Genomic DNA, 22,460 nt, shown 5'->3' with positions numbered 1-22,460 from the left:
TGGAAAGAAATGTGTTCTTGTAGAAAAGCTTTGAGTTTATAGCATTTTCCTCACACACAAATTTTTTTTTTTTTAAAGATTTTTCATTGTTTGTATCTTTTACGTATTTTCTCCTCTCAGACATTGGCAAGCACAGTTTTCCCTTTATATACATATATGCTTATGTTTTATATTTCTTCAAAGCAGACGTATATGATCCATTGAGTCTTTCATATCTCCTCCATATAGTTCTTTGAGATCTGCTTCATTTGAAGTTATAATAAATGTTGATACACAAATGAAGATGAGAAGATGTGTAAGAAAGACTTGACACATAACACAAGCTACTTTGAAATGATCCGTTTATTAACTGAGTTGATTTTTTACAGTGGCTTGGTTTTGCCATACAGATGATGACCACTTAACTCCTTCAGCTTTCACAGATAAATACAGGCCTCATCAGCTCTTTAAACAAACAAGAAATAACCCCAGCATGAAATAACTGCATTCCACACCCTCTCACTCCCTCTCGTCCTCCTTTTCCTCCCCGTCCTTCCAGGTCATCGCGTCTCTTCATATATAAACACCCACACAATCTTACACAAGGCATGGAGTGGCGTTACATCAAGCAAAAAATGGATTCACTACCAAAATAAATAGAGTATAAAAACACAATTGCTATAATTACTCTTATTAAAAAAAAATAATAATTAAAAAAATGATCATAAAAGATAGCAAAGGCACTGAAACTTAAAAAAAAAAAAAAAAAAAAAAAAAAAAAAAAACACCTTGGCAGTCCAGGTATTCAAATCAATAAAATGAAAAATGATTATTGTGGCTTTAGCCAACAACAGTAATGAATTGTAACAAAAATAATACTTAAATAACATAATAATACCATCTTCTTGTTGTCAATAACAATATCCAGTCAAGTTTTCCTATAAGTAGACTTTCTGCTAACTAACAGATATGCACCAGTTAATTCCAGTTTGGCAGAAAGCATGTTTGCGGCTCATCGACTAATGCATAGCTTGATATCTTTCCTTCCTTTTTTTTTTTTGGTATAACTTTGTGGCGGAACTTTGTGGTGAATTGTGTACGTACATACTAGAATGGCACTGTGGCACTTTGGGGTGATTTATAGTGTCTAGAGTCATGTCCAGGAATTTCAGCAGTGAAAAGCGCAAATAAGCCTACATCTCAGTGCAGCATGAGACCACTTCAGATGTTTCAGATAGGAGCATTCTGGAAAATTTGGGAAAACTACTGTGAATTGAAGTGCTGCTGAAAGGGCCTAGTCAAAAGTTAGACCTGTCCACTAAACCACTGCGTAGGCGTCAAAGTGTGAATGCTCATCTAACGCTGTATTTCACTGAAGCGATTTTTATTTAATGTATGGATTAATGTAATCGGTTTAACATGAACCCAGAGGAGATGGGCTTAGGTTAGCCCGAGTCGAATCAGTCAAACCTAGCCGCATCCAAGTTTCTGCCATTAAAATAAAATAAAATAAAAATAATAAAGGTTCAATATTTTGGAGAATCAAAAACTGAAATATAATTAAACAAAATACTAACATAGTATAATTCCTTCACTGTGAATCCAGTTGACAATACGATGCAATATTAAAATGCAATACAATACGATACACAAAGGGTGTCTCATTTCTCTCAGTACCCAGGACCTCTGCTGCACAAAATGCCTTCATATGTCCTACAGATGTTTGGTCAGTTTGTTGTTCAGGAAATAAATCTGATATGTGCACTTCCTGCAATGGTTTGGGAATTCATCATATTCAGCTGTACTGTTGCAACTCAACGATGCTGGACGTTTATTGGGGCTGAACAAACAAGAAACGCTCAGTTGAACACTAACATCCATGTACGATAACACAGGCGTGTTTAAAAGATTCTTTCCTTTCGATCGTTTAGATCTCATCCCACCATGAGTAAAACATAATCCCTATCCACTCACTTTCTTCATTTCTACTTATCTCGTCATGCTACTTCAACACTTGCAGTCATCCTTCCACTTCCATTTCCAGTAAATCAATCATAAAACCTACTTACTGGAAAAGGCTCAACGTTTTTCATGTACCTACCACTATGAACACATTACTCTATCTCTCTCACCCAACATCCACACTCACCTACCATCTATAGCAAACTAGACAGAACTACATTAAGGCTAAACGAATGTACACGCTCGCACTGATCACTGAGCAACAGCTCTACTCGTTTAAATGTGTATTAAATCTCTTTATCCTGACAGCTAGGACAAGTTCCAGTACAAACATGCCATGGCAAGGAGTTTTTTTTTTTTTTGGAATTGGATCCAAAAGCAGGATCATTGTTTTGAAATAAATATATTTACCTCATCATGCTGAATGACACAAAGATTATTGGCGAACAGTAGCTCTGTATTAGTCAATGAAGCATAACTGCACTAGATATAAACACACAGTGACTTCAGGTTTCCAAGGGGGAAAAAAAAACAATGGAAATGTCCAAACCACCCATTTCAGCATGAAATGAGAATTTGTATTCGCGAACCCAGAGAGGAACTCAATACACTAGTTCTCTTCTTAGACTCCTTCAGGCACATGAGTTTTTTTAAAGGATGTCTTTGAGGACAAAAACCAAGATAAATGCAGCAGACTGAACAGAAATAAGGTCACTGCGTGATGGCTTCAGAGAGGTCGCATTGGGTAAGGAGCTTTAAAAGCCGCCTGCCTCCACCGTGATTAAGTAACATCTGAAAATAATCTTCAAAACGACCAAACGTGCCTGATTGCTTAAGCTAATAGTGAGGTATTGCGATAGCCGGTTAATATGAAAAGGCTTTGTGCTCTAAGGTCCTGGGTCGCTCAACATTCATCATGTTAACAAGCACATCTGGTGATGGCTCCACCTGGCATCTCTCTCCACCTTAAGGAAATGACATACATAATTTCATATCAATTAAAAAGGCACTTCTTACATATTCTCATAAATATGTGACTGGATATAAGACCTGTAAGAGTCTGTCATGTATATGAGACCTCTTGCCTTATGTAGGCAGGTGATTGTTCTTTCTAATAACTAATTAAACAACATAGCCATTATATATGTCAGTTCCATTTGAGTTTAAGGAGAGATGAAGTTCTTCCAGTACAGTCAGACCACACCAGTTCTGTATCGTTAAATCTACGCAAAATATTAATAAATAAATGACACTGACAGTTCATTTTGAGCAAGACCCTGGTTTTCTTTTTCTTTTTCATAGGAAGTAAAGATCACAACATGTGCTCTGTGTGAGTTAAGGTGCTTTTGTAAACATAGCTCGGCTCTTTATTTTGATTATTTTGATTCGAGCCTCCCGCTGTAGGGTGTCTATGTGTGATTTTAACTCACTTTTTGCTTAACATGTAAACATTTGAACTCATGAGGGTCAAGGGCACTAGAGGGCTAACAATCAATTTTCTTACTTCACAAATCTCAAGTCTTACATGGTGTGTGTTTGGCAGTGTATAACTCCCTCGATTCAATCCACGCAAGCCTTTCGATCAGATTATCCCAGCACTGCAACTGGTCGTCAGAGATACACAAAACAAACACCTCCACATACATTCTCTCAGCCTTCTCTCTAGAGCACCCTCTCCCCATTTCTCTCTCTCTACACCAGGTTGCTGCTGATGTCCAGGGCTTGCTGGTATACCTGTGTTACATCATCCAGGTCTCCCAGCAGGGAGAAGCTGCTGTTGTCCCCAGGTGAGCCGTGAGCCCCTCGACCAAACTTCCCTCCATGCAGGGCTGGAGCTGCCTGTAACCCTTTAAAGTTGGCCAGCTGGAGTATATTCTCAGCTGACGCACAGCCTCGGATGTTGGGCCTTGGGCCGATTTGGGGCCACTCCGCCCCACTGAAGGAGCTGTTGGTCAGGACGCTGCTGTCTTCCCCCACAATGCTGGATGGCCGGCTCTGGCTACGCCATAAACCTGAATCACCAGATGGAGTCTCTCCAAGGGCAGCCACAGAAGGTGTGGCACTGTAGGTGGAGTACTTTCCATTGCGCTTCAGAATGCCCTTCCTCCCCACTGTGCGTTTGGGTGGTGAGCTGGCACCAAGGGGTGTGATACTGCTGCTGCTCAGCAGGTCAAAGGACTCGCTGCGCTCTGGTGAAGAGTAGTACCCTGATTCCCGTTGTTGCTTGTTTTTCAGGATGCCCTTCTTTGGGAGAACAGGGGCCATCTTGGCCAGAAGTCCTCCTGTGAACGTAGGCTCCTCTTCCTCTTGGTCAGCTGGAGACCCCTCCTCTTTTTCTGCGCCTTCAATGGCAGGCATCAGCTCAATGTCCTCCAGGCTGGGTGAGCGCTGCTCTTCAGAAGGCCGAGTTTTAAGTATTCCCTTTGGTCGCTTCAAGCCCAGGCTGTCGTCCTCGTCACAGTGGGGCATCCCTCCATCATTCTCCTTCTTGCTCTTCTTAGGCCGTTGACGGATGAGTGGAAGTGGTTCAGACCGGGCTCCTTTGGGCACTCGCGGCTCAGTGCGGCTCTGCCAGTCGATTAGGCGAGCCAACATGGGGGACCCTGTGTCACGTTGGCTCTCGCAGTCACACACACTGTTCTTCCAACCCCAGTTGACCCACCAGTGATTGGCAATGTCCTCCACTGTAGCGCGCCGCTCAGGATTCACCATCAGCATCCAGCGGATCAGACCACGAGCATCTGGGGAAGCGTATAAACAGGTCAGAAAATCTAAAGCATCTACAACAATATTGTGTTAAATCCGGGAATAATCCTGGAATCTCAAATAATCTCTCTAGGTTTTAACAGAGTCAAAAGATCTCTTAAAGGATCGCCTGTACCTGACGACTGGGTCGGTTCTTTGTATTCACCATTGCTGATTTGGCGGATGAGGTTCTTGTGGTCTCCCCCATCAAATGGCATCGTACCATAAACCAGAGTATAGAGCAGCACTCCAAGCGCCCAGCTATCCACCTGCAAGGGAGATAACACTGATATCTGCCAACTCAGAAGAATAAGTCCCAAGAGGCTGAAGAAAGCCACATTCCACACTGCTTAAGGCGAGGCACTCTTGAGATAACAAGTCCCATAAGCACTAGCCATGCACACATGATTAGGAAAATTAACCTGTTGCCATGGCAATTAAAAGGACTCTGCTTAGTATCACATCCATCAAAACGCTGTGTTCAGGCTTTACTGCTTTGGTCATGGTCATAGATTATACATAACACTCCAGATAATCAGACTGCGTCAGTGTGTGGTAAATTTGCGCGTTTCTCAAATAGGGGGCACTAAAGCTATCACCCATATTCTCTTGCTTTTTGGACGTCCAAAACTACACAGGACACACAAAACTACTTACATAAGGGCTATAGCTATAGTGCTGGGAGCAGGAAAGGGTGTCTGAAAACTTAGGGGACTTAAGGAAGCAGGTCTGATATTGAATGCCCTTGAGAAGCCTGATAGGCACTGGCACTGTTACTGTTACAAACCACCTCTAAACAGCTTGACGCGCACTGCACGGGTGTCAGGCCACAGGAAATCAGATAGCAAGTCTTGACTGATTGGACTTCCTCACAAAGTGTTTTGCTCAAGGCCTTCCTGGCGGAGTCCGCAGAGATTCTGATCATAACAGAGTGACACAGCCATTGTGTGAGCCATTGCTATTTATTCCCCTTACTGCCTGTAATTTGTGGCTTTTCCCATAAGGGTACTGTAATTTTGATTACAATCAAAACCGTAAGAAGATTGCTGCAAATTATAGCAAATTGAAAGCCTCTGCTTTTGGGTCTAAAAATATGAGCTGCACTTGCTAAAGATCATTTAACTGCTACATTTTGGAAACGCCTAACGAATACTTTGTAAATGAGGTAGAAAGCACCTACCAAAAAAAAAATAAATAAAAATAAAAGAGTCAGGAGGAAATAACGAGAGATGGAGAGAGAGAGAAAAAATATACTTGGAAATACCATTTTCCCCCTCCGCTGTGGAACTCATTTGAATGCTTTTGCGAGGACGTATCCAAGCAATAGCAATCATAAAAACTTCAAAGACTTGCTCACTAAGCATTTCCAAGTTGTGCTCTTTTCAGACCAGTGTTTTCATCTAGAAGTATAACAAGGATCCTAGATCGGCTCTCTGAGATTGCATCCCATGCTAATGCAAAAACAACCACAAAGGTTATGAGTGTGTGCTGTACATTTTCCACCACTATTAAAAGTCAATGGATGATCCTAGAACCAGGGTCAAACCCATGTTACATTTAAAGTAATTAATGGCTCCTACTTTTAAAGTGACCTTCAAATAGGCTAAGTGATATAGCAGTGGTCACCAACCCTGTTCCTGGAGATCTACCTTCCTGAAGACTTTAGCTCCAACCATAATCATGCCCACCTCACCATCTTATGATTCCCTTAAGAAGTTCTTGATCAACTAAAACAGGTGTGTTAGATTTTGGTTGGAGATGAAACCTGCAGGAAGGTAGATATCAAGGAAGAGGGTTGGTGACCCAACCATCTTACACATGGGCAAAGAAAGTTTCTCTGGCAGTCCTGGGATTTAAATTCACAATCTTCACTAGCACAGAACCTTAACTTCTGGGCCACCATTGCCCATGGTTTGGGTTGGAATAATGCAGGAAAGATGTTACTGATGCTCTTTCCAGCGATTTACAACTAACATGAGATTTAAACCTTGGGATTCCTCCATTACTAATGATCCAGAAATGTAGTGGGTTTGTTTTACACAGTGCAAAGAAATGAACTATTACAGCCATCATTATAGGTTGAGTAGTGCGGTTTTTGTAAAAGTAGATGTTCTACCTCAGGGCCACGATAAGGCCTTCCATTGACGATCTCTGGTGATGCGTACAGCGGGCTACCACAAAACGTCTGTAAGAGCTTGTCCTTATGGTACAGGTTGGACAAGCCAAAATCTGCAATCTGTTCAGATACAAAATCAGGATAAATATATTACTGGTAGTGCTATAGCACTAGATACAAAACAGTAATACATGCCTGTCAGCAGATAGTGTTTAATGGCTGGTTTCGTATTTTACTTAATAGCAAATTCTGTAGTATTAGAAAGTCCTGGAACTCAGCATCGATCAATCAGTACGTTTACATGGATAACAATAATCCGGTATTAACCCAATTAAGACGATACTCTGATTAAGAAACTAGCATGTAAACAGCGATTATTCATGACCTTAATCCGACTAAAGTCATACTCGAAGTAAACACAAATCGAATTAATACATGTGGAGTATTCCTGTTTTAGTCGCGTTATCGACGTGCGTTACAGACATGTACACACCTTAATCACACTATTAACATCGTGTGGGAGTTTTCACCGCATTTTGTGACAGGACACGTACACACACGGCAGTGCTTAACCGTTTGACGGCAAACAAGAGAGCACGACTGCGTCCCAAACCGCGTACTTACCTTCTATATAGTAGGCGAAATACATGTATCTGAGCTACTATAGAGTAGGTAAGTACGTGGTTTAGGACGCAGCCCAAGGCTTCAAGCACTTGAAGCTTTCGTAAAATTAAAAATTAAATACCCAATAACTGTATACGGTACCATAACGAAGAAGAATTGTATGACGATACGTGAAATTCTGGAGGGAACGTCGGACGGCATGACGTGGGGACGTAATGACACGATATTGTCTTACTCAGAATAAGGTCAATAATTAGATCACTGCTGTCCATGTAAACGTAGTCAATGTCTCTTACCTTTATATTACAGTTCTCATCCAGTAGCACATTTTCCAGTTTCAAATCCCTGTGCACTACACCATTCTGTAAAAGAAAAAAGCATTATCTATGTCACTTTTTATTCTGTTCTTTTTTTTCTGGTGCATTTCCCCAAACGATCCTATGCCATCTACATATAAGTGCACTGCAGCAGCAACAGATGTTAACAGCTGAGATTGCACCAATTACGTTCATAGTCGTGCATACAATCATAGTGAACGATTAGTTGATGCTCTAACAACTAAAGAATGTACCTAAATAAATATGACAACCTCCTCAGACAACACCGCACCATTATATCTACTGAGGTCATAGGCAACATATTGAGATGGACCGACTAACATCTGCGCCATAAACACACGCCTGTAATTATGGACTACACCGAGTTATGTTCTCACACCAGCTCTGAATCAAACCCGACTGTGTCATTAGTGTTTCCTTTAAAGCTGTAACTAACATGTGGGAAGCACTGCCTGAAGCACAGCCGTTCAAGATTAGGGACACGAGTTCAGTCGCAGTAGAGTTCGTTGGTAATGCAGCCATAGCTGGCTTGACTGGCTTGAAAAGGGAACACATGTTCAGCAAGCATTTGAATGGAGCAGATGGGGCAACATGTAAAGAATGCCACCTCCTATGTCGTCTGTGCCAAGCCTACATGACACTACACATGTCCCTCTGCCTGGAGTGATGATGACTCATTCGCACCCTGGTCACCACGGGTCATCTACGGGTTTCCACAGAAGGGGGAAATGAAATCCTGTACTGCAAGTCAGCTTACAGTCAACAGGCCAGCCCACAGTGATGTGTCTTTTGGGAGCTGTCTCTAAATGGAACACAGCAGGGGATCCAGGCCATGGAGGGAAGCACTGAAAGACTGGACAGAAAAACAAAAGGTGAACGATTTCTGAGCCTGCTTCCAGGCAGAATGTGCAATATGTGTGGCCCACTCGATGATCTCTTCCTTTAGGCAAGCCATTCAAAAATGGACATAATGTACTAGCTTATTCCTTTAAAGGGGTCATATGATGCTTTTTAACGCTTTCCTTTCCCTTCAGCGTGTAACGTACCTGTTTTCTGCATGTATAAGATCTGCAACGTTACAAAGCTCATAGTCTCCTACAAAGGGATTTATTCTATCTAACAGAGAACACTGCTCCAGACCTGCCTAAAAACGCCTCGATCCAAGTCCAGATCTTACTTCCGCAAACGTCTACGTCACAGTCTGAAATATCGGCATAATGCCGCCGTAATGTTTTACATTTTTAATTAATTACATTTTTTTAAACTGTATTTTGTGTTCTAACTTCAGGACGTAAAGATGTTACAGTGAAGGAGACGAATTAAACCGTTATAACATCGTAGCTGAAAGATAAGAGAGTTACAAAATGAAAACTTACCGCTGTGAAACGTTCTGCTCAAGTCGTGCTCGTAAAGTTGGTTCCGAGTGATCTGCTCGATCATCCGCGTTTTCAGAATCTGACTCGGGCTCGGACTGATACGGTAAAACCTACGACATTATTAACTGTGCTTATAACTGCTTTAGAAGCCTTCGAAACCGAAGCTCGCGATTATGGTAAGCGGTAGGTTACATTTCCGACACATGCTATAGGTTTTCGGCCAATCACAACACAATGGGTCAGCTGGCCAATCGGAGCACTCTGGGCTTTTCGGAAGGAGGGGCTTTGGAGAAACCGGAACTCAGTCGGAGCGTTTCAGACAGACTGGGAATAGAGGTACTGCAGTGTGTGAAAAATAATATGTTTTTTGAACAATAAAGCATGTTAAACTATTCTATTACACCCAATAAACAAAATAATGAACTTTTAAAATAGCATCATATGACCCCTTTAAACGAACCTGAATTCATGGCTAAGGATGCAAAGCTGTTAGCAATCATTCTGTCTTCCGGAGAACTCCTGAACAAGTAGAGGCGAAAGACAACATGTACACAGCTGATGTATTTACGCGCTGGGCTTTGTTAAATAACTGTCCGTGCGTTGATGCGTGCATGAAGCTGGTAACGTCAACAAAACAGACTTCGTGAAAACTAGAATGAATGTCCTGTTTTCACAGTTGCACTTTTTGATCATGTAGTACACAGTTATAGGAGGGAATTATTTATAATCGCACTATATGAGTCTGGTTCTTCTCAAGGTTTCTTCCTCATGTCGTCTCAGGGAGTTTTTCCTTGCCACTGTCACCTCTGGCTCGCTCATTAGGGATAAATTTACAAATTGATAAAAACTGATCCAAATAATATCCTAAATTGATATATTTCTGCAAAGCTGCTTTGTGACAATGTCCATTGTTAAAAGCGCAATACAAATAAAACTGAATTGAAATTGAATTGAATTGAATGTGTTGCCCTGAACAAAGGCCTGACAGAGAGATCAGGAAAAAGTAGGGGAAAGAAGGAGGCATATACAATACCTTATGGCAGTAGTGCACCGCAGACACGATCTGCCTGAAGAAGTGGCGTGTCTCTCTTTCCGTAAGTCGCCGACGCTCGCTGATGTAGTCATACAACTCCCCCTTACTGGCATACTCCATCACGATCACAATCTTGTCCTTATTCTCAAATACTGCAACCATAATTCAAAGCAGACTGTAAGGTAACTCAGTAAAAACAAATCCACACAGAATTATGTGCCTGCAGCATAAATAAAAGGATATCTATTATCTACTGTGTATTTCCTCAAATGCACAGCATGTCATGTAATAAGGATATGGTGCATAATATTTGGCCAACGTTCACATGAAGAAAGACACAGTCTCAGAGACAACAATCTTCAAAGAATATCCTGTGGTCAAAAATACAAAATTTCCTGTTAAGTTTCACGGACGCTGAATCACGAAGGGAAAATAACACGCCCCTCTCGGACATTTTTAAATATAGTGGGGGAAAGAAGAAAAAGAAACGATAAAGTAAATATTTTTGACTGGGCAGACTGCAGAGTTCATAGGGTCATGACTTAAACCGCTAATGAGCATGGGGCTCAGCTGTGGTGTAACGACAACTAACACAGCAAATTAGAACGAAACACTGCACCACACTTTCTGGAGGAGAAAGCGGTTGTTTCTGTCAAAGCTTCAAATTCCCAATTCTCTTTTTAAAGCACACCCCACCCTGACATGAGGCCAGGCAGGCCATGTGCTGGGATGCATCAGCTCGCTCTGCCTCACTTTTCTGTGGCCTTCAACTGCAAGGCAGGAAGGTGGAGCACCAGGCCTTCTGGGAATTGTGTAACAGGAAAACAAAAGAGAAGAGGAAGAGAATGCTGAGAGGGCAGGAGCCAACACCGTGCCACTGTTCCATTGCTATAAATCATGCACTTATCACACTGTTGTGGAAAGTAGCAGGCAGCTGATAGGTTCTGACGACCGTTTGCACATTGACACAGAGCCATTATTCAAAGTCAAAACAGAGATGTTTTAAAATAGCTCAGGAGTCCTTTTTGACCCATTTCATCATCATGGAGTTGTGGCTGATGATACTTGAATGGCAAGAGTCTCAGGAGCGTATGGCACTTAGATATTTAAAAGAATGGGGGACACATTTATTTAAACACCGTAAAATGTGGAGATTCACATTAGCAAAGAATTTGATCAGAATATCAATAAGTTACATAGTACTGAAAATTTTCTAGGAGTAATGCTTACTATAATTCTTAGAATGGGATTTTTATTTGCCTAAGACATAGAAATCCTCCACATACGTATGAGTTCAGGGGCTTGATGCTATCTCTGCCTGACATAAGCATGTTTTATGTTATGGGTGTGGGTGTGTTGCTATAATTACACCACTGAAGTGCAGGGATAATGAAACCTGCAATGAAACGTCCACCTTATTCCCAACACCTCAGTCCTACAGGGACCAGAAACCATGATTCAATCTCTGAAATCCCTTTAAATGCTCTTCTGTTCTTCCCTGATTCTGACCTGTGCTTAAATCATCTTCTAGAGCTCCACTGGGACAGAGTCTTTGTGCCTTGGGACATTCAAGGCCCATGACCTTTTGGCTCTTTCAGTTCATGGTTGTGTTCATTAGCTGTGACCTCTGACCCCTTTTCCCATTTCTCTCTCATCCCACAGGGAATAATTAGGCAGATTACATAACCTTGGGCAGTGACATATCGTTGGGCTCCACTCGCCCATCACTCTGCGTCTTTGTTTAGTAGCTCTGCTTACAACGCCGCAATTACTGTGTATTGTTCGTGAGCCGCTCACTCCTTTCGGACTCCATCATTCAATTACACACACTATCCAGGCCTGGGCAGCAAGGCCATTATAATTAGCACCACACATGTGTGTATATTGACAGTGCTGTGAAACCAAGTAGCATCAGCTTCTGGGTTTGACATTGTGCTGCGTTTGCTTTTCTTTTTACGATTTAAAAACAGAGAAACCCTACTGTAGAGACTGGAATGGGAGCAAGAAGAAGTGTGACATTTAGCTGGTGAGACATTGTAAATGAGATTATCTGGGTTGTTTTGGGTTTGTTTTTTACGTTCACATCTGGATCAGCTTGCCTCACACGTGCAATTAATGGTTGACAAGGGTGTTGCCGAAAATATATTTCTCTGCCTATACATTTCGGTGCTATTTTGGTAGGAAGCCAACCCACAACAGTAAACACAATTTAACGAGATACACCAGAAACCGTGCAGCCGATATTAAAAACTGTTGAAGTGGTAATGGCAGACAGAACAGCGTACACATAGACATTAGCTGCCTGACTCCAGGGGCTCATTTGGATGGGTGTTTTCTCCTAATCATCATCTCAGACACTCTGAGACGAGCCAACCACAACACGGGCTGAGTTATAACACTAAGCTGAGGCGAATATCACTTCTCATCAGACACTCACCACTTAATAAACACAGTTTCTGTGTTTATTATTTGTAGACTGTGTGAAAAAAGAATTGCGACGGTTAGCTAGCGCAGTGTGTGCCAAGCCCAACGTGGCACAGAAACATAGGAGTAACACTGCAAAAAAAAAAAATATATATATATATATATATATATATATATATATATATATATATATATATATCGCAGAGAGACATGGAAGCAATATTCCCCTAGAAATCAGGTACATGGAATTCAGACCATGAATCATGCTCCACACATGTAGAATAACCTGAGGGCTATTATTCACTCAGTCACTCAGATGTTTGTTGTTAAATGAGACCCACCCAAAGACCCATCTGGCTTCAGAATGTATATATTAATACGCTAAAAAAGAAAGCGTACTGTGCAACCCGGGACAGGTCATTTATTATTAGTACTAAGGAGGTTATTAGTTATTTATTGAAACAATGTTTAATTCACAGAGATGCGTCAGTGCATGACGGAGAGACGGAGACGCCAAGAGATCCGAGATCCCTCTCGTTCCCAGAGAGTCTGCTTCCCAGCTGCTAACACAGAAACCACCAGCAGATGTCTGGCCTCAAGATCAAGCGGACTGGAGGAGACCCCTTATATGCATGGAAAGATGCCCACAGACACCCCACTCCAGTGCACACATAATCAGATATTTGCTTACACACACACACACACAACACATCTTGCGTTTCCAAAAGCACAAACAGACAAACAGATGATTGATAACAGATCTAACAGTGAAGATCTAAGAGTAACATCTTCACTGTGAAACTTTCCATCATCGCACAGGCAACACAGCACACACACACGAAAGGGCAGATAGATCAAAGTCATTTGAACACTGAACTGAACGAAAGAAAAAAAATGCCATTTGAACAATAAAGTTTGAAAAATGCATAGTCAAGCAATGGATTGGTGTATGGATTTGATGAGAAGACAAACCTTCATATATGGAAATGATGTGGGGGTGGCGTAGGGACGACATGATCTCAATCTCCCGACGGATGTGCACCATGTCCTGCTCATCCTTGATTTTTTCCTTCTTAATGGACTTAATAGCAACCTGTAACAATAAAATGGATTAACGCCTTTTAGTCATCGCATAATTCATATAATGCAGTCATCAAGCGTTAAAGTTTACAAAACCAAAACAGATTTTCTTCCGCTGCATTTTCTCCCCTTATTAATTCCCACCTACTAACTAACTCTCAAAAACTCCCCTACCAAACTTGGAGGATATGGCTGACACATGCCCTGTGTTCCAATTCGCCGACTTATACTACGTACTAAAAGTGTGTCCTCTTTTTGTGAAGAAGTAGTACGTACTTTTGAGTGTGTAGTGAAAGAGTATGCAAGTACTGTACTAGGATAGCACGTCCGTCGTGTAACGGAAGAGAACATAGTCACCGCAAACAAACTCCTCGTTGCATTTCAGCTTTTCTTCATTCGTTATTCCTTATATAATTGATACGATATAGTTCGATTCATCATTCCCTTGATTTATTTTACCACGTGTCATTTACACCTCTCTAAAATGCATTCTTGAATTCGGCGAAAAAGCAAACCTGTCACAAAACTCCTCCTCCCTCGCGCAAGGAGTCGTGGGCAGTATGAGCTGGAAAAGTGTCCACGGATGCACGCTTCAAAAATCAACCGGAAAGAGTAGACCGTCCTGGTACCTCTGGGACAGTCATTTCAACATGCTACGATTTGACATACTAATTCTAATCTTGGATGCTATTAAGTACTGATAGTATGCCATTTGGGATGCAGGGATGCTGCATCACTGGGAGGAAAGGGTGCTATCTGCCCTCATACTGTACATGAGCTCACAGGCACCCATTGGCTACTAGAGAGAGTATGCCATCCCTCTCACCTAAAGAGCATGGCAAATTCTGCTTCCGTGATTCCCAGCCACGAATGGCCCGGGCATCGTCAGGATTCGGGTGAACGCTTTTCTGTTATGCCACTCAGGAGTACACGTTATACGACAGAAGCCACTTTCCATGCGTCATTTTTTTGACATTACGACATCGAGGCATGGTAATGATCAGAAATGAACAGAGGAGTTCGAGACGAGGAGCACCAGACAACAAAGTGGAGTGCTGTTTTCTTCAACAAATTGATTGTTTTCTTACAAAAATGCATCATTTCTTTGTTAATTCAAATGTGTCATTTATTGTTCTCGCATTTATTTTTGTTGTCAGTTAGAGCAGGATTCGTTTTATTTGAGGGTAACTGGAGCTACTTTAGAGTTCTCCCAATATGAAGAAATGTCAGCTAATCAGAAAGAAGTATTTCCCTTGGGCATGGTATAATGTTAAATAAATGGCAGCAGTCTAACTACACTACATGACTACATGTGAAAACTTTAACAAACAAACAGAGCAAGAAAATCAGACCACCCTCTCTGACCTTAACTGAACTTCAGAGCGCAAGGAAGGGGCCTGATCCAACAACCACCGACCTAAAAATGAGGCCCTGTACTTCAAACCCTGCCATTTCATTCAGTGTGTCATTTTCAAGCCTCTTGGAGAAAATGAAGGCTTGCAGGTTGGAAAAGAGCGCAGGCCGCGGTGCAGTAATGGAGGCCCTCGCTGTGTCTTTACTCTGCTCGTGTGGGCGGTGAGGATTGGGCAATGCTTTCTCACTGAGACTTGGGACCCGAGACAGCTTTCCCCTCTAATAGATGGCTCGGGTTGCACTGCAGAGAACAGATCCACATGTTTCAAAGAAAAGGGAGCACACAGGCTCCCTAACATTTGCATGTTTCCACGTGGTGAACGAGAGATTTTCGTGTGTTAGAGTGTAATCCTTCAAATGAATATAGATAGCGCAATGTAATGGTTATAGTATGTGAATAGCCTGTTGACCCTGGAAGGGAGTAAGGCTCCATTTCTGCACCACTGTGTAATGATCTTATATGCTTTGGCCCTCGTCTAATCATTGTGCCATAATTCTTCATCATATACGATGTGAGGATTCCTTAGAGAAGGTTCATATGTTACAGAAACACGTGACATTACTGATTGTATGTTGGGGAGGACAGGGTGAGGAATGCAGCTCATATACTGCTGTGCCTCAGTGATAATTTTCATTTCCAGGTGCTATATCACTGGTTTGTCATTTCTGTCCATCGCTATTCCGACCAGTCGTTGCAAAGTCTTGCCGTTCACTTGCGGGCCTGGCTGTGTTCTAGTCGTCCTGGCATCTATGGCTTACATGGAAAGGCGGGTGTCTTTGTATAACTGTATTCACTGTTCTACCATCTCCTTTAAAGTAAATGTCTCTGCTCTACTTGTAGTCACTACTCAGAATTTAATTTTAGAACAATGCAGAAGGGAGATACTGTGCTGACAGGAGTGATATGCAACGGAAAAGGAAATGCTGCCAAAGGATTTGCTGGCAAACACACTCACACCCATGTGCTTCATGACATTTATAGAGTTGACAACACTGTGAAGTGGAATTAAAGTGTTTATTAAGGAGAACGAACACCCGATATGAGTTGTGTACCCAATAAACTGCTTTGCAACTGACTTGTCTCTTACTTCAAGAAACGGATGTTACGTTGCCTAATACACAAACACAACTGGACAATTGGAAGTGATTGAATGGACTAAAACAATGATTTAATCCAAAAATCTTTGGGGGGAAAAAACTGAGCAGTTAAAGTCCAGATCCCTGTTTATGAACGATATCTCCTCGTACGTCCCAGCAAACTTACCAGATCACTCGGCGTTCGACCTAGTAAGTTGAAACAAACATGACACCATGACATTACTACGGTGCGACATGAACTTAATAACATAGTATAAGTCTTGCCCATCCATCTTCACTAAAGGTCTGCCTAATGAATCATTTCTTCGAGTCTAATGATAGGATAAGAAGTCGGACAACTGTACTCTTTGCCAGAGGAGGAGCCCAGTGCACCGAAGCCCTGCTTTTTACTGCGAAACAAAAACCACATGCTATTCAGAGCTGAAGGTAAATTATGCAGCACAGCCCTATAAGGAAACCCAACCGGAATGGCTCAAAACTTGATTACGTGGAATAAAGTGGTATAAATAAATACATAAATGCGGCCAATTCACTGCACGCTTAGTTGAAATCCTTGGGTTTTTATTGGTAAGCCACAGCAAACTGTTTTCCATTATCTCATAAAGTTCATCTAGAGCTCAGGTATGTACCTTCTGCCAGCCCCACAATAATAGTGCAGGAATGTAAAGACTCCAGAGGGGCCCAGTGTGGACAGCGTTCGGACTGCAGAACCCCTTCAAAATATGAACCTTTTTGTACTCTAAAAGAGCTCTAGTCCTTACCCTAACAGTCTTACGTCAAAAACATCTGGATCCGATCCACTGAAAATAACTCTACCTCCTGTTTAGTAACTAACTGATATAAAGGCCTGCCTCTACTTTAATGCCTCTGACTAGCTGACATTTAAACATTTGTATTTAATCCATTTGGAAATCCTCTCCAATTCAAGAACCAAGTTAAAGCAATGCCAGCTCTTAGTACAGCGGTTAATGTTAATGTCATATTACCTACAAACATAAGGGCGAGGTTCCTAGACATGCCCATACCCCCGTGCCAAAAATTACAATAAAAAAAATCATTTCGATTCTGTTATGTCTGTGGTCAATCCACTAAGAAATCCAAATAAAACATCGAAGCTTTGAGACCAGGAATGGACACCAGACAGACACCAGTCCTGCTGCTACTTCTGGGACCTGTGTGAAATAGTGTAACTTCATTATCTGCGAAAAATCCTCTGAAAAGTATGACCACCGTGTTCATCTCGATTTTAAAAGCCTGCGTTTCACTTCAGCTCGCTACGTTTTTCAAGAGACGATACGCTAGCATGCAAGCATACTAGCTCATACATTCATCAGCAGGAGCTGGAAGTTTCTCCTGAGTGGAAACCTAATAAGCATATTGAGGTGATGCTTATTTTTGCTGTCTCATAATTGAATTCATATCGAATTTGAATTTGTGTACTGTCACACCCCTACTGGTTAACTGTCTAATCGCACCTAGTGGATAATCCTGTGAGCTGTTTTTAGAACTTAATAAGCTTTGCTATAAGATCTCATAGTCTTTGAATGGTTACAATACAGATTTGAGAGAAGATACTGTTCCTAAATCAGTATTAATGGAATTCCAAGGTCTTTTCCTGCTTAAGCTCTCCATAAGATATTCATTTTCCATGGCATTTTCATTTCCTGTGTAAGATGGCCTTTCACTTGCCACTATCTGTCTTCAGTCATGCTGTCACCATAACCTTTTCCCAGTCTTTTAAAGGGCACACACACACACACACACACACAGACCATGTAAATCCTACTCAAATCTCACCTGTGTACCAATAAACAGCACAGTGATAATGTACATTTACACAGAAGTACAGAGATCCTGTCAGTCAATTACCACTCAATATTAAAGGGACACAGAGCAACAGAGTAGAAAATTTATAGCCAACAATAAATGTTGTCAACATGCCTACTAACATCTCTCAGCGGTTTGAATAGAAAAACCCCTCCTGATTCCACATCTTGATCAAATGAAAGTTATGAAGAGATATATATATATATATATATATATATATATATATATATATATATATATATATATATTACATAGACATATTCTCATGGTTAAAAACACAACAGTAGAGAAGAGTGGAAGCTATGGAGTCCTAGAAGTGATAACCCTCATGGCATAGATGTGGAACTCTTAAACCCTGAGCTCCCGCTGATAACAGATTGTGGCTCTTGAAGGAAACGTCAGTTCCTTGGAGAGATAACACAGGAACGTAAGACTGTATCTGTTAAACAAATAACTCCTGGTCTGGTCAGACTGACACATACTCACACACAGGAACAATAAACGTCTGTTTTTGGTGGTGTATCCTTAGACAGTAGAATGAGAACATGATGTTATGTAGATAAAAAAAAAAAAAGCATATCTGACACCACGTTTGGCTAAAAGTGAAAGTGGAAGAAATGTGTTAGATTGTTAGGTAGGATTGTATTTCGAGGTGTCATACCCTTTGTTTCTCAATCTGTAACACAACAACTCTTGCTAACAGGACAGAGAATGTGAGGAGAATGACGTGTTTGTATATACCTCTCTCCAAAGCTCTGGTTTATATTTAGCTTTATGACCCAACAGTCATTCACCAGACACAAGCTTGGTCCTGGCACTGGGACCAGCATACCTGGGTGTACGCTATGCTGTGTGTGTTTGGCTTGGTGGATGAGGTAAAAGCAGACCTCGTTCTGTGCGAGTCAATAAAGAAACCGAGTACACAAGCTACACATTCATAACAGAGTAAAGGGCTCCCAGGGGAGATGCGATTGCTCTAGCATCATAACATGCCATATCAGTGATCTGTGCTGCCAGGAAACAGGATGCTTTCAAACACATTTACCCACCCAGAGCAAAAGACTAGACTTTTGTTAATGAAATAAAAGTGTTGGATTAAGAAAGAGCTGCATGGCTTTGTTTACTGTTTGCCCTGTAATTTTGACACGCCACCTAGCAACAAGCTGTTATCTTTCTCAGTTTTATTACTGTCTTTATCTCAGTAGATCTCTATCATACATGGCTTGATTCACTATGACTGTGAGCTTGACCTTCCCACCATAAAAGTCACTGCTTTAATGATCAGAGTCATCGTATCATCGAATGTACACTTACAACTCTGAAGAACACTGAAGGTATTTATTCTGCATGCATTATTAGATTATTATTGTTATTATTATTCAAGCATGTCCTGACTACCTTATTTAAGTTTGTCCTTGTCATCTGAACCAGGTTGTAAACAACCTTTTCAAATGCTACCTCAAAGACTAGAACAGAGACACATTTTAAGCAACGCACATCACGCGCCGTTAGGATTGAGAAACAGCTGGCCGAGCGCGTGCCCGCAGCCCCGGTTACACACTGCGCATGCGCGCTGACAGCATTTAAGGGGGGGGGACGCAGTGCTTCATTTTACCAGCTGTTCTCGTTAAATTAATTGCTGTGCTGGGGTTTTTTTTTCTTTTCTTTTCTTTTTCTTTCCCGGCCAACTTTCACTAAGATGAGATGAGATGAGATGAGATGGGATGGCTATACTTAATAACTTATAACTGAAGCTTATAATAAAATAGGCTAGTATTGGAGCATATAAGTAAGGTGCTGTAGGTTACTATTTATATATAGTGCTCAGGTTGCTGGGATTGGGATTGGCCCAGACTGATGGTTCTGGTGTAAATCACTCACCTGGCTCAGGTCAGAACAGGTAAATCACTTAAACTTGAAATAATATAATAATAATAATAATAATAATAATAATAATAATAATAATAATAATAAAGAAACACTCACCACCCTCCCTGAATGTCTCTCGATGGCCTTCTTCACTTTGCCGTACGTGCCTCTGCCCAGCGTCTCCAGCAGCTCGTAGCGGTGTTTCAGGTTGTGTTTGTGGTGGTGTTTCTTCACCCCCGAGCTACGCTGGCTCTCCGCGCCCGACTGAGGTGAAGCAGCGAGCGGCTCATCGGCTCCCGGTTTCCCCGGTGAGTCCTGGAGCAGCGCCTCACCCTCTGGCCGGCTAACATCCATGTCCGCGCAGGACATCAACACTTCCTGCTTTGATTAATGTTTACTCTACTACTTCTAATACCTCGAAGTATCAATCATAGGATAATACGCCCAATTTATAGCCAAGATATATCAATAAATAAATAAATAAATAAACGATAAACGACGACGCTCTCGTCTCGTCTGCTTGTAGCCTATATTAATGTTATGTTATGATATGATATGTTATGTTATGCTATATGTTGACATCTAAAATAATGATGAGTTGTCAGTGATTACAAGGATCTCTAGTGATCCCTCATGTTGTGTATTCTACCTACCTATCTAATATCTATTCCTTAGCCTAAAAAAGGGTCGAGCACCGACAAAAGGAGCTAAAAAAAGAGGATGATGGGGAGGTTATGCGTGTAAACTGCCATCTCACGTGCATGATATCAGGCATTTTAATATGAACACTAATAAGTCTATGAATTAAGAATTGTGGACGCTAATTGTCCCTATAGGTAGCTACAGATAGGCGACTGTCCTATTTATAGTACACTTGCTGCTAGGCATTTAATTCACTAGCTACATAAAAAATAATAATTTTTTTTTTTTTTTTTTAAAGCGACGCAATTCGCCTAAGTAATGTTATTTCACCTATTCTCAGCCTACAAACGCGTCACTTTCCGTTCTCGGTATCTGACCATGGCCTCCAACCGGTATTTCTTTGTTTACCGCATTGCCTACAACTGATATTGCTGGAATTCACCAAAAAAAAAAAAAAAAAGGATAGATAAAAAAAAAACCCAACACCTAAAGCGTGACTGCTTGCCGTGAGAGCAGCGCCGAGCTCGGCGGTCCGCGTGCGGAGGAGCCTCATTCTGTCGGCGGCTCGCGCGCCTCGGCGTCGCTCGTCTGGCTTCCGGCTGCGGCGCGTGCGGCGCTCAGTGACCACGTCGAGGTGAGACGCGCGCGGCTGCTGGCGCTTTCGTACAGCTGCGCCCTCTTCAACATGGCCATGATGTAGCTCTCCTCCGTCGCCCTGTATCTCTGTCTGCTCTCCTCCCGAATTACAGGCAGGAATAAGAAAGGAAGAAAAAAGGAAAGAGCCCGAGAGGCGGAGTCATCGCTCGTGCCTTTTGTGGTCCACTCCAGCCCTCTGTAGGGTTTTGGACGCTCTTCCCTCTCTCACGCGACGAACACAAGAAACTGCGGCCTAATAACGTCCGTAATAACGCAACAACAGGCTGCAAGAACGCTTTGCATAATTAACGCTTAGAACCACACTGAGAACCACCTCAGTGTTGTTCTTCAATCACAAATCTTCAACCTTAACAAGGTTCTTTGTTTACCCACAATGCATGGATCCTGTGATCGTCGATAAGGTAGCATTGTTTGACTAAGGTTTATTAATTTATCCATCCATCCACCCATCCATCCATCCATTTTCCAAACCTTAACCTACATGCGGGAGATGTCTTATTCCAGGGAATTCGGGGCCCAAGGCGGGGGACACCCCCATGGACATGGTGCCAACCCATCGCAAGGCACAATCACACTCACACATACTCCGGACAATTTATAGATGCCAGTCAGCCTACAGTGCATGTCTTTGAACTGGGGGAGGAAACCAGAGTACCTGGAGGAAACCCCTGAAGCACAGGGAGAGCATGCAAACTCTATGCACACTGGACAGAAGGCGGGATCGCAAACCCCCAAACCCTGGAGGTGCGAGGCAAGCGTGCTAACCACTAAGCCACCGTTCCACCCTTATTTTATTTTATTTTATTTTATTTATTTATTTAGTAGAATCTTTCTAGCATCTAGGATCTAAATGGAGCACCTACACTATACTAGGCTCCTATACTAGACCCTCCACTATACACTATACTAGACCCTCCGAATTCTCCCTACAATCTTTCAGGATTTCTCCAGAAAAACAAAGCAAAATGATTGTTAAGGTGTTATCAGGAACATTTTTTAAGAGTAGTATGCAAAATACACTATATGGCCAAAAGTATGTGGACTCCTGACCATGACCATGACATGTGCTTGTTGAACATCCCATTTTAAAACCACAGGCATTAGATTCCTGTTATAATGACCTCCACTCTTCTGGGAAGGTTTTCCACTAGATTTGGGAGCATGGCTGTGGGGATTTGTGTTCATCCAGTTACAAGAGCATTAGTGGGGAGGTCTGGGGTGGAGTCAGAGTTCCAGTTCACCCCAAAGGGGTTCAGTGGGGTTGAGGTCAGGGCTCT

At 41.9% G+C, this 22,460-nt stretch overlaps 1 protein-coding gene across 1 annotated transcript; it reads right to left on the bottom strand.

Annotated features, from left to right (window-relative positions):
* Window positions 1–324: 324 nt before the first annotated feature.
* nuak1b (NUAK family, SNF1-like kinase, 1b) lies at window positions 325–21,289 on the bottom strand. Its single transcript, XM_053641533.1, has 7 exons — window positions 20,002–21,289; window positions 13,570–13,690; window positions 10,174–10,325; window positions 7,723–7,788; window positions 6,803–6,922; window positions 4,823–4,955; window positions 325–4,682 (listed from the first exon to the last, which is right to left on the bottom strand). The coding sequence occupies exons 1-7, from the start codon at window positions 20,251–20,253 to the stop codon at window positions 3,634–3,636; spliced, it is 1,893 nt and encodes a 630-aa protein (XP_053497508.1). The 5' UTR covers window positions 20,254–21,289; the 3' UTR covers window positions 325–3,633.
* Window positions 21,290–22,460: the final 1,171 nt, after the last annotated feature.

The sequence above is a fragment of the Ictalurus furcatus genome, chromosome 14, assembly GCF_023375685.1.
Source record: "Ictalurus furcatus strain D&B chromosome 14, Billie_1.0, whole genome shotgun sequence".
NCBI lineage: Eukaryota > Metazoa > Chordata > Actinopteri > Siluriformes > Ictaluridae > Ictalurus > Ictalurus furcatus.
The sequence above is the reverse complement of the archived record's forward strand: the minus strand, read 5'-3'. Positions and strand labels throughout refer to the sequence as shown.

Coding starts and splice junctions, on each gene's coding strand:
- nuak1b (XM_053641533.1), bottom strand. CDS start 20,253: ATGTCCTGCGCGGACATGGATGTTAGCCGGCCAGAGGGTGAGGCGCTG. Junction 10,326..13,569: donor CATCATTTCCATATATGAAG/GTTTGTCTTCTC, acceptor TTATGGTTGCAG/TATTTGAGAATAAGGACAAG. Junction 4,956..6,802: donor GGCCTTATCGTGGCCCTGAG/GTAGAACATCTA, acceptor TCTCCCTTGCAG/GTGGATAGCTGGGCGCTTGG.